This window comes from Salvelinus sp. IW2-2015, unplaced genomic scaffold (assembly GCF_002910315.2).
Source record: "Salvelinus sp. IW2-2015 unplaced genomic scaffold, ASM291031v2 Un_scaffold1309, whole genome shotgun sequence".
Lineage (NCBI taxonomy): Eukaryota > Metazoa > Chordata > Actinopteri > Salmoniformes > Salmonidae > Salvelinus > Salvelinus sp. IW2-2015.
In genome coordinates, this window is record NW_019942833.1 from 196,715 (window position 1) to 209,296 (window position 12,582).

Sequence of the window (12,582 nt, forward strand, 5' to 3'; positions counted from 1 at the left end):
GGCTGATGTGTGTATCAGCAGTAGGGTGTTAATCAGAGGTTAGAGAGTGGAATAGAGGAAAGAATAGAAGGGTGAAAGCTCCTGTGATCAAGCTTGGGGGAGACACGGAGCATTTGACATCTAAATCAACGTAGGCAAACAAGCGTAAAGTCCCTTCATGCTTAAAACACACACACACACAGCACTCACGGCACGCACGCACGCACGCACGCACGCACGCACGCACCACCGCGACGCACGCACGCACGCACACACACACACACACACAACACACACACACCACACACACACACACACACACAACACACACACAACACACACACACACACAAGGAGAAGACAGGAGAGGACAGGAGAGGAGAGGACAGGAGAGGAGAAGACAGGAGAGGACAGGACAGGAGAGGACAGGACAGGAGAGGACAGGACAGGAGAGGAGAAGACAGGAGAGGAGAAGACAGGAGAGGACAGGAGAGGAGAAAAGGAGAAAAGGAGATAACATTGGAGGGAGGGACAGACAGAGTGTGAATTACGAGACCCCCTGAATGAGACATGAGTCTACCTAAAACAACAAATAAATAATGCTAATTTAATAATTCTGCTGCTATTTGTTTAAAATGCAATTTGTACTGCTACAGTAGTAAATATTATAATAAAAGATTATTCCAAATTAAACGAACACCCCCACGTTTGTGTCATGGTTTAAACATTTACAATTTTTCCATGTGGCTGCACTTTTCATCCCATTCCCGAGACATTCCCATCAAAGATGGTGGATAAATGAAAACACACTGAACAAAAATATAAATGCAACAATTTCAAAGATTTTACTGAGTTATAGTTGAAAATAAATAGATCCGAAAACCTGTCAGTATCTGGTGTGACCATCATTTGCCTAATGCAGCGCAACACGTCTCCTTCGCATAGAGTTGATCAGGCCTGAGGAACGTTGTCCCACTCCTTTTCAACGGCTGTGTGAGGTTGCTGGATATTGGTGAGAACTGAAACACGCTGTCGTACAAGTCGATCCAGAGGATCCCAAACATGCTCAATGGGTTACATGTCTGGTAAGTATGTGGGCCAGTGAAGAACTGGGACAGTTTCCAGGAATTGTGTACAGATCTTTGCGACATGGAGCCATGCATTATCATGCTGAAACATGAGGTGACGGCGGCGGATGAAAGCCGCGATAATGGGCCTCAGGATCTCGTCACAGTATCTTTTGGCATTCAAATTGCCATCGATGAAATGCAATTGTGTTTCTGGTCCGTAGCTTATGCTTGCTCATACCATAACATCGCCGCCACCATGGGGCACTCTGTTCACAACATTGACATTAGAAAACCGCTAACCCAGACAACGCCATACACGGTGTCTGTCATCTGTCCGGTACAGTTGAAACCAGGATTCATCCATGAAGAGAAGACTTGTCCAGCGTGCCAGTGTCCATCAAAAGGTGAGCATTGGCCCACTGAATTCGGTTACGAAGCCGAACTGCAGTCAGGTCAAGACCCTGGTGAGGACGACGAGCACGCAGATGAGCTTCCCTGAGACGGTTTCTGATCGTTTGTGCAGAAAATTGTTGGTTGTGTAAACCCACAGCTTCATCCGAGTGGCTGGTCTCAGACGATCCCGCAGGTGAAGAAGCCGGATGTGGAGGTCCTGGGCTGGCGTGGTTACACGTGGTCTGCGGTTGTGAGGCCGGTCAGACGTAATGCCATATTCTCTAAAACATTGGAGGCGTGTTATGGTAGAGACATGAACATTAAATTATCTGGCAACAGCTCTGGTGGACATTACTGCAGTCAGCAGGGCAATTGCACGCTCCATCAAAACTTGAGACATCTGTGGCATTGTGCTGCGTTCATCCACCTCTGGCCTGCTCGCCTCCCTACCTCTGAGGAAGTACAGYTCCCGCTCAGCCCAGTCAAAACTGTTCGCTGCTCTGGCACCCCAATGGTGGAACAAACTCCCYCACGACGCCAGGTCAGCGGAGTCAATCACCACCTTCCGGAAACACCTGAAACACCACCTCTTTAAGAATACCTAGGATAGGATAAAGTATCCTTCTAACCCCCCCCCCCCTTAAAAGAGTTAGATGCACTATTTGTAAAGTGGTTGTTCCACTGGATATCATAAGGTGAATCCACCAACTTGTAAGTCGCTCTGGATAAGAGCGTCTGCTAAATGACTTAAATGTAAATGTAAAACTGCACATTTTAGAGTGCCCTTTTATTGTCCCCAGCACAAGGTGCACCTGTGTAATGATCATGCTGTTTAATCAGCTTCTTGATATGCCACACCTGTCAGGTGTATGTATTGCAAGATCGAATCCCCGAGCTGACAAGGTACAAATATGTCGTTCTGCCCCTGAACAAGGCAGTTAACCCACTGTTCCTAGGCCGTCATTGAAAATAAGAATTTGTTCTTAACTGACTTGCCTAGTTAAATAAAGGTAAAATAAAAAATAAAAAATAATCTTGGCAAAGGAGAAATGCTCACTAACAGGAATGTTAACACATTTGTGCACAACATTTGAGATAAATAAACTTTTTGTGAGTATGGAACATTTCTGGGATCTTTTATTTCAGCTCATGAAACATGGGACCAACACTTTACATGTTGCGTTTATATTTTTGTTCAGTGTAGTTAACTCAGGCCTTTACCCATTTTTAAAAAATGTGTCACTTCCGGTCTACTTAACTGTGTGTGTCTCAGATGGCACGAGTGCACAGCGCACTCTTATGATGCTGGATTTATCTTGGCGTGGACAAACATGCTCATGTAGCCTACTCTTAATTTGTTGACAATAGGATGAAAACACCATGACTGGTTGTGTTAAAATTAAAAGATAATGAAAACATTTTTTATCGTTAAATTACATGTCTTTACTATTAGGATGTTTTTTCTTCCCATAGAAGGTCCTGTGAAAAATAATAGAGAACCCCTGAATGCCACAGTATATTTCACACTCTAGACTGAGAGTTGAGAGGATAGATGGGTAGATGGCAGAGGATAATATAGAGGAGAAGAGTCAGGTCTGTGTGTGTATGTTCTCCTCTCTCCTCTCAGTCTGCGCCAGGTCAAATCAAATCAAATTGTATTGATTCACCAGGGTTGGGTTGGTTACATTCTAAATGTAATCTGTTACAGTTACTAGTTACCTGTCCAAAATTGTAATCAGTTATGTAACTTTTGGATCACCCAAACTCAGTAATGTAATCTGATTAAATTCAGTTACTTTTAGATTACTTCCTTTTAAGAGGCATTAGAAGAAGACAAAAATGTATGTTACCAATTGAACGACATCTATTGCAGGATAAATCAATGTTAAAGTTGACATAGCTGGCCATATATGGATGTTACATTTTACTTTATGGGTTGGTTATGTAGGCTTCTTCTAACTCATCACTTTTCTACTACATATAATAATACAATGAAATTATATATTTACATTAATATATATATAATGGATGTAGCAACTACAGATTGCCACTTTAAGTCTATCAAAAGTGTGTGAGTTTGAGCATGTTAACTAGGCCTAGTAGCATGTTAATTAGGCCTATGGATGTATTTTTTTATCAGCTTGAATTAGATTGAGCAATAAAAGCCCCACTGTTATTCCATAGGCTGGGATCTGCACTATGCAGCTGTTATTCCATAGGCTGGGATCCACACTATGCAGCTGTTATTCCATAGGCTGGGATCCTCACTTGCAGTGTTTATTCCATATGTGGTGGGATCCCATATGCCGTGTTATTCCGTGGCTGGGATCGCACACAAAAAAAAAAAAAAAAAAAGAAAAAAACAGAAAAAAAAAATAATAAGAAAACAACAAAAAAAATACGCAGCTGTTATCCATAGGCTGGGATCCACCTACGCAGCTGTTATTTCCATAGGCTGGGATCCACACTATGCAGCTGTTATTCCATAGGCTGGGATCACACTATGCAGCTGTTATTCCATAGGCTGGGATCACACTATGCAGCTGTTATTCCTATAGGCTGGGATCCACACTATGCAGCTGTTATTCCATAGGCTTGGGATCCACACTATGCAGCTGTTATTCCATAGGCTGGGATCCACACTATGCAGCTGTTATTCATAGGCTGGGATCCACACTATGCAGCTGTTGCAGGAGAGCATTTTTTACTGGCTGTCCACTGGTTTCCAAAAACAATGATTGATAGGCAGCTTAATCTTATTGAATTCAACCATTATTGGGTTCAAATAACACTTTAGATTTGTGAACAGCCTTCCACAACAACCACAATTCGTAAAACGCAAATAGCTAAATGAGAGAGCAGCAGTGTGATTCACATCAATGCACTATGTATATATCAATACTAAGTGACACCCGTATCGCGTAGACTACACCACTGATGTCATCCTTACCTCCAAGTGTTTATTGAAGTTGGATAATCTTTGAATGACGACAGCGATCACATCACTGGAAACATTACTTGTCTGTTGCCTACAAAAGCCCATTCCTGCTCTTTTCCCGTGATCTATCAAAACACATTTGGTGTGTCATCATAGTGGAATCTGACTTGTGGGCAGACTCACTCAGGTGGAACAAACTTAAAAGTGCAAGATTTTTTTCAATGCTGATTTGAATGTCATATTTTTTCCCAAAACCTACTGTCATGACGTTGGCCTGTGGGTAAGGTTTATGACCCCCCATAAATACCTTTCTCCCTTCCCTCTCTCGGACTCTACTGAGGACTTTTGAATAGCCTTTGTTAAACATAGAGAGTCTGGGAACATCAAACAAGTGGGGGAAAGGAACCATATTTCGGTAATAGAACCAGTTGAAAATAGAGTTTGGTACTTAATGAATATGATGTCAGTTCGGTTGTCATCTGAGACATTATGATGATGACAGGATGACATAAACTGTATCTGGAAGTCTACACATTCTAGTTATCAGATTCACATGGAATTGTTGTGCAATTTAAATGTTTGAATATGAAACTATTTGTGAAAAGATTAAATGCTGTCTCTGCAGCAGTTATTTATGTATGTCTATCTGTCTCTGTATTAGGTACTACGTCTGTCTGTCTGTCTGTCTGTCTGTCTGTCTGTCTGTCTGTCTGTCTGTCTGTCTGTCTGTCTGTCTGTCTGTCTGTCTGTCTGTCTGTCTGTCTGTCTGTCTCTGCAGATCAATGTGTCTCTTCTGTTTGAAAACGTTCCCCGCTGCCCTGTCTATAACCCTTGAAGACAGAATGTCTTTCAGTATTCTTTTCACATTCATTTAACTGAAGTGGGAGAAAATGCAGTGGGATGTTTCTCTGAGCAGCAAATGTTCAGCCATACCAGTCTTCATCAGGTTGACCTTTCAACATCTATTCAGACCAGACTAACTTAAAGGACATCCAGCTAATCAATGATAATCAACTGATGGGCGTGAGACGTGACAACGAGCAGACAATGCTTCGCCCTCGAGTTGTTCAACCCTGGGGCACCTAGGTTTAGGATTTAACCAAATGATGCATGACCAAAGTCAAAACCCCACCATTAAAGCAACCTTACCTGTCAATATAAACACACACAGTCTATTTCCTCTCCCCGCTCCCTCATCGGTGAGCTGTCTTCCTATGCAAACTTAGAATAGATCATAACCTAATTATTCCATTGTGAGGGCCACCTGTGGCTCTCTGTAATAACCAAAGTGTGTCACACACTCTCTCCTCAAATGCACAGACGCCCCTGCAGGTAGTTATTTTGATGCTCCCAATGGTGCTGCAGGGTTTGTTACATTACCTGGTGAATTGTCATGTTGTGCCATTTAGTGTTTTCCTGTCTTAGTGTTGGTGATGCCTCTTGGGCTCCGTGTAATGCGTTATAGTATTGCAGAATGAACTGCAGTGCTGCAACAGCTGAGGCATATCGCCCCCTTGTGTTCCATCAAGTTAAATACAATTTAATAAATAAATGTTTTGCCATCACCCACGTAATCTCTCTTAATATGATCACTCTGTTGTCGCAGAGAACTCTCCTGGAAGCAGGAAATGTATTCGAGGTTTAAAAAAGCTTCTAAAGTTTGTAATTTCCACTAAAATGTATGACTTGATTTGCCCTAATGAAAAATGTATCAACCCCTACAAAAATAGCCATTAATCATTATGCACATAATCATTCACATGTCCTGTTACTGCAGGACTATTTTACTGCTGTGAGAAACTGGTCAAATTAAGATCTGATATCTGTGTGTGTGTGTGTGTGTGTGTGTGTGTGTGCGTGCGTGCGTGCGTGCGTGCGTGCGTGCGTGCGTGCGTGCGTACGTGCGTGCGTGCGTGCGTGCGTGTGTGTGAGACACTCACCATGAAAGATGCTGTTGTCTGTGAGAAAGTGGTGGCAGTACCGCAGCCCTCCTCTCCTATTCACAACCCAGGAACTCATGATGGATGGATGATGGAGGGTGCAATGGGATGCCTGTGAAAGAGGAGAAAAGACTGAGACTCAGTGGGACTGGACACAATACAGTTCACCATAGGCCTAAGCTTTCTATCTAGGTTTCATCCTTGGTTCCTGTCTCCTAGGGAGTTTCTCCGAGCAACTGTGCTTCTGCCTCTGCATTGGATGCTCTTTGGGGGTTTTAGCCTGGGTATCTGTAACGCACTTTGTGACAACTGCTCATGTAAATAGGGCTGTATAAAATGAATGTGATTGATTGATTCAACTAGTGTAGCAGGCTCTTGAGTCACTGACGGTACTTTGTGTGGAATAAGACACCACAGACGTGACATCTCTAGGTGTGATGTGATGACGCACAACAGCACTTAGAATGAATACCACTTTCAACTCAAAGAGCCTAAAGTAAGAACTACCACCCCTGAACTCTGGTCTAGACAGACTCCTCCTCTCAGGTCAGCTGACACCAGACACCCCGGCCTGTTCAGGAGCCTCTCCTGAACTCTGGTCTAGACAGACTCCTCCTCTCAGGTCAGCTGACACCAGACCCCCCAGCCAGTCAGGAGCCTCTCCTGAACTCTGGTCTAGACAGACTCCTCCTCTCCTCTCCTCCTCTCAGGTCAGCTGACACCAGACACCCCAGCCTGTCAGGAGCCTCTCCTGAACTCTGGTCTAGACAGACTCCTCCTCTCAGGTCAGCTGACACCAGACCCACCAGCCAGTCAGGAGCCTCTCCTGAACTCTGTAGACAGAGGTTGTAAATCACAGGGAGACGGACCAGGAACAGATGGGAAAACAAAGAGGAGGAGAGGAGAAGAAAGATGAGAAGAGAGAGGGGAAAGGAGTGAGGGTTAAGGGGAGCAATGGAAAAACAGTGTGTTAGAGTGGGGGGGGCATGATAGGGAGAAGGGGATATGAAAGATAAGGAGAGAATTAAGGTTAGATCTGTGGGCAGAAAAGTGCCTTTGAATGGGGTATGGTAGTAGGTAGCAGTGGCACCGGTTTGAATGTGTCAAGAATTGCAACGCTGTTGGGTTTTTCACACTTCTCCTATTTATTTATTTTGCACGTCGCATGTAATATAAGTGGTATCGATGAGTCAAAATCCACAACTAATTCTTGTTTTCTGACACATTCATCACATAGCCAGCCACACAGACACAGAGTTATGGCACATAGTAGAAGTAGGCTATTAACTGTGTGTAGATTGACAACTGAACAGCAAGTGTTGACTAGTTTATAAAAGGTGTCGAACTGACTGAAGAAAGTCAATCTTCTATATCCAGTTCATAGTTCAAGCAACGGGTTTATATGTTCATGATATCGCTTCGGGACAAGTGAACCAAAGGATTTCCTAGGTTTCCTTTCGTACGATTGTCGGGGCTAAAGTGAGTGACTCTTGTCTCGTCAGTCAGTGTAACCTACCGAATCGTATTGATGAGAAAGACGTTCATTTGGCTCTCCAAATTACTTCGGGTACTGGTAGAGACCTATGTTTTTGGCAATTATCTGCAGATTAATTTATGAAAACATCAGATGAAGGAACAATAGGTAGTGGAGAACCTCATTCTGGTCCAAATATGATAATTGAGGTCCTCACGGAATCTAGGCATTAAAACGGAATTCAACATTATTTAAAAAATGGTCTGGACTGGGGTTGGAGGTGAGAGGGGACTGACTGAACAGGAGCTGGTCTAGACTGGGGTAGGAGGTGAGAGGGGACTGACTGAACAGGAGCTGGTCTAGACTGGGGTTGGAGGTGAGAGAGGACTGACTGAACAGGAGCTGGTCTGGACTGGGGTTGGAGGTGAGAGAGGACTGACTGAACAGGAGCTGGTCTGGACTGGGGTTGGAGGTGAGAGNGGACTGACTGAACAGGAGCTGGTCTGGACTGGGGTTGGAGGTGAGAGAGGACTGACTGAACAGGAGCTGGTCTGGACTGGGGTTGGAGGTGAGAGGGGACTGACTGAACAGGAGCTGGTCTAGACTGGGGTTGGAGGTGAGAGGGGACTGACTGAACAGGAGCTGGTCTGGACTGGGGTTGGAGGTGAGAGGGGACTGACTGAACAGNGACTGGGGTTGGAGGTGAGAGGGGACTGACTGAACAGGAGCTGGTCTGGACTGGGGTTGGAGGTGAGAGGGGACTGACTGAACAGCTTGAGCACTATATAAGTGATCCAGTCTATAGGTGAGCCAGTCTATAGGTGAGCCAGCCTATAGGTGAGCCAGTCTATAGATGAGCCAGTCTATAGGTGAGCCAGTCTATAGGTGAGCCAGCCTATAGGTGAGCCAGCCTATAGGTGAGCCAGCCTATAGGTGAGCCAGCCTATAGGTGAGCCAGTCTAAAGTAGCAGGAGATTAGGGGTGGTCTGGACTGGGGTCGAAGGTGAGAGGTCACTGCCCTGTTTCACTGCTCCACTGTGACAGAGCCATGACAGGGTTGAGACAGGAGGTTGTTAATGACTCCCACACACGTTTAACCTCTGTGTGTTTATTCTGATATGGTCAACATGTGTAGATGACTAGTACTGGTACACCGTGTATATAGCCAAGTTATCATTACTCATTGTGTGTTAATTATTACATGTTATTATTTTTCTCTCTGTATTGTTGGGAAGGGCCCTTAAGTAAGCATTTCACTGTTAGTCTACACCTGTTGTTTATGAAGCATGGGAGAAATACAATTTGATTTGATTAGAGTTTTATGATAGAAGACATGTTGTTTGTTTGTAATTCACACCACTTTCCATAGGTTTATAATTAGGCTAGTTTTTGGCCAATATCAGAGTTTATAAAAACACATATATGGTTCTTCGTTTGCAAGGGTTCATTAAGATGTATCTAATATAGCCCCTACAATATCATAATATCTATCCCTGTAGACTGCACAACCTTGACATCCAAACACTGATCAAATGTGAAAAATAAATTACATTTATACGAGCACAGAGATGAAACAGTGAAATGTTGCCTGGCTCTCTCTCCTCTCTTCCATAAAGACAAATAGCATTGTCAGATCTCGTATAGGAAACGAATATAAATCTGCCACATATACTCCGTACTCCAACTGTAACTAGACAGAGAATGGCTGTTGCTGAGATCCACGGTGGCTTGGCCCAGGGGTGTATTAATGGGCATGAGTGTGTTGTCATGCTGTGGTAATGTGAACATGCTTCTCCTCTCCTCCTTTCCTCGCCGTAACCCAAGCCACCCACTCAGACATGGGAAGGCACCTAGCCCAGGGGAACACAATCTGCTCCTTCCTGTCCAACGGGGTTAACCCCCTCTAGTGTAGAAAAACCCTCTAGTGTAGAAAACCCCCTCTAGTATAGAAACCCCTCTAGTATAGAACAGAACCCCTCTAATAGTGTAGAAAAACCCCTAGGTGGGTAAGAAAAACCCCCTCTAGTATAGAAAACCCCCTCCTAGTATAGAAACCCCTCCATCTAGTATAGAAAAACCCTCTAGTATAAGAAAACCCCCCTCTAGTATAGAAAACCCCCTCTAGTATAGAAAAAACCCTCTAGTATAGAAAACCCCCCTCTAGTATAGAAAAAACCCCTCTAGTGTAGAAAAACCCCCTCTAATATAAGAAAAAGCTATTGGTGAGAAAAGAGTACCTAAAGAGAAACATATTATATAATACCCTGTCAATCTTGACCAGTCTAACTCTGTGGACGCTCACTGATGGTGATATCAAAGAGTTTATAGTGCCCACCACAGTCACTGATTAACAGTGAAGTTAAATAGGGAAGCAACCACACTACCTCCAGGCTTTTCCTGCCACATCACAGAGGATCTGATATCATATCATGCTAGTACTGTGTGTGTACAGCTGATGGCCAGCCAGAGGAGGTTGACCCATCCCATCTCTTTTAAGGGACATATCCAAGTTTCCACTCAACCTCTCCAATGTGTCCTAAGTATTGTCCATTAGGTCATTCCATTGCTATTAACACTTGAATATGCCTAAAGTTCATGGTCACTATAAAAACACAATTTCTGCAATATCAACCTTTTCTCAAACATTGTGGTGGTGTCAGGGGACAACCAGGGGACATCCAAGTGTCCTTTCAACCTCGCCAAAATGTCCAAATGGGTAATACCACTGCTATTACACATTGAATAAGCCTAAAAGGTATTGGTCCCACATAATTATGTAACTATTAGCAAGAAAATAATGAAGACACATATGTATTATAATGTAACTGGCTTGAGTCTTGCGAAATGATCATTATACTGGGACTTGCTCCACTAGTCAACTAGTCTTGATACTTCGCCAGTCTTGATACCTTTGCCAGTCTTGCTCCTCACACAGTCTTGATACCTTCGCAGTCTTGTACTTTGCCAGTCTTGTACCTTCACCAGTCTTGATACCTCGCCGTCTATTTGCAGTCCTGACTTCGCCAGTCTTGATACTTCGCCAGTCTTGATACGTCGCCAGTCTTGCTAACCTTCACCAGTCTTGATATTCACACCAGTCTTGATACCTTCGCCAGTCTTGATAACTTCACTCAGTCTTGATAACTTCACCAGTCTTGATACATTCGCCAGTCTTGATACCTTCGCCAGTCCATGTACATCACCGGGAAATTGAAGGAGAGCATGTCAGTTTCCAGTGCATTGCATGTAAGATACACATGACATTCTTTGCCCGAGTGTCCAGGTCGCTGGCGAGCATCTGTGTTCGGCTTCATGGAGGAAATTCTCAAAGGCTCTTTCTCTGTGCTTCACATATTTAACCCCTTATTTTGGCTGGCAACAAACTACCTCCATACTCCATTCATTTGTACTGTGTTAACGGAATTCCTCTTCCTCTCCCGAAGAGGAGGAGCAAGGGATTGAACCAAAATGCAGCGTCGTGATATGACATGATTTATTAAAGTAAAGACGAAAAACACGAAAACACTTTAACAAACTACAAAACAACAAACGACGTAGACGCACCTGAACATAAAACTTACATGACACGAAGAACGCATTGAAACAGAACAGACTACATAAACCGAACGAACGAACAAAACAAACCGAAACAGTCCCGTGTGGCGTAACATACACAGACACTGACACAGGAGACAACCACCCACAAACAATGTGACACCACCTCCCTTAATATGATTCTCAATCAGAGGAGATGAAAACCACCTGCCTCTAATTGAGAACCATATCAGGTACCCATTAAACCAACATAGAAACACAAAACATAGACTGCCCACCCAACTCACGTCCTGACCAACTAACACTACAAAAACTAACAGAAAAACAGGTCAGGAACGTGACATAACCCCCGCCCTAAGGTGAGTAAACTCCGGGTCGCACCGCACAAAGTTCTAGGGACGGAGCATCGGTGGGCATCTGACCGACTGGTGGTGGCTCAGGCCTGGGCGGCGGTCCCCACCCCACCCATAGTCAATCGCAGCTTACGTCTTCCGCCTCAGATGACCACCCTCTTTACTTCACCCACCTAATTTAAGGGGCAACACCAAGATTAAAGACAAGCTCCGGGACAAGCGTAGCTCAGGACAGAAGAGGTAAGCCTCAGGACAGAGGGATAGCTCAGGATAGAGAGGTAGCTCAGGATAGAGAGGTACTAGGTCCCAGGATGGGGGCAACTCCGGACTAAGGGCAGCTTCCGGACAGAGAGCACAGCTCTGACTGAGGGCAGTTCTGCTAAATGGCAGCTTCTAAGCTAAGGGGCAAGCTCATGGCTGGCGTGACGGCTCTGGACGCTCATGGGCTGGCTGACGCTGGGAGAGCTCATGGCTGGCTGACGGCTCATGGGAGCTCATTGCTGGCTGACCGGCTTCTGGACGCTCATGGCTGGCTGACGGCTCTAGACGCTCATGGCTCGCTGTACGGCTCTGGCTCTCATGGCTCGCCTGACGGCTCGGCTGCTCATGGCTCGCTGACGGCTCTGGCAGATCCTGTCTGGCGCTCTGGAGCGTGTTCGGTCTGGCAGATTCCTGTCTGGTGGCGGCTCTGGCAGATCCTGTCTGGTGCCTGGTCAGATCTGATCTGTTGGCGTCGGACAGATCCTGACTGACGAGAAATGGCTCTAGCGCTCCTGGACTGCGCTGACGCGTGGAAGACGGGCCGCCTCTAGGCTCGGGACAGACGGGGGCGTCTAAATGGTCCTCGGGACAGACGGATGGCTCGACGGACAAACTGGGCA

At 45.0% G+C, this 12,582-nt stretch overlaps 1 protein-coding gene across 1 annotated transcript in view; it reads right to left on the minus strand.

Moving 5' to 3' along the window:
- The window catches only part of LOC112070384 (1-phosphatidylinositol 4,5-bisphosphate phosphodiesterase eta-1), a 66,065-nt gene that overhangs the window by 42,663 nt on the left and 10,820 nt on the right, over positions 1–12,582 (minus strand). The window contains exon 2 of the mRNA XM_024137801.2: positions 6,320–6,431. Within this exon, the coding sequence (XP_023993569.2) occupies positions 6,320–6,398 (79 nt within the window). The 5' untranslated portion in view covers positions 6,399–6,431. The remainder of the gene's footprint in view (positions 1–6,319; positions 6,432–12,582) is intronic.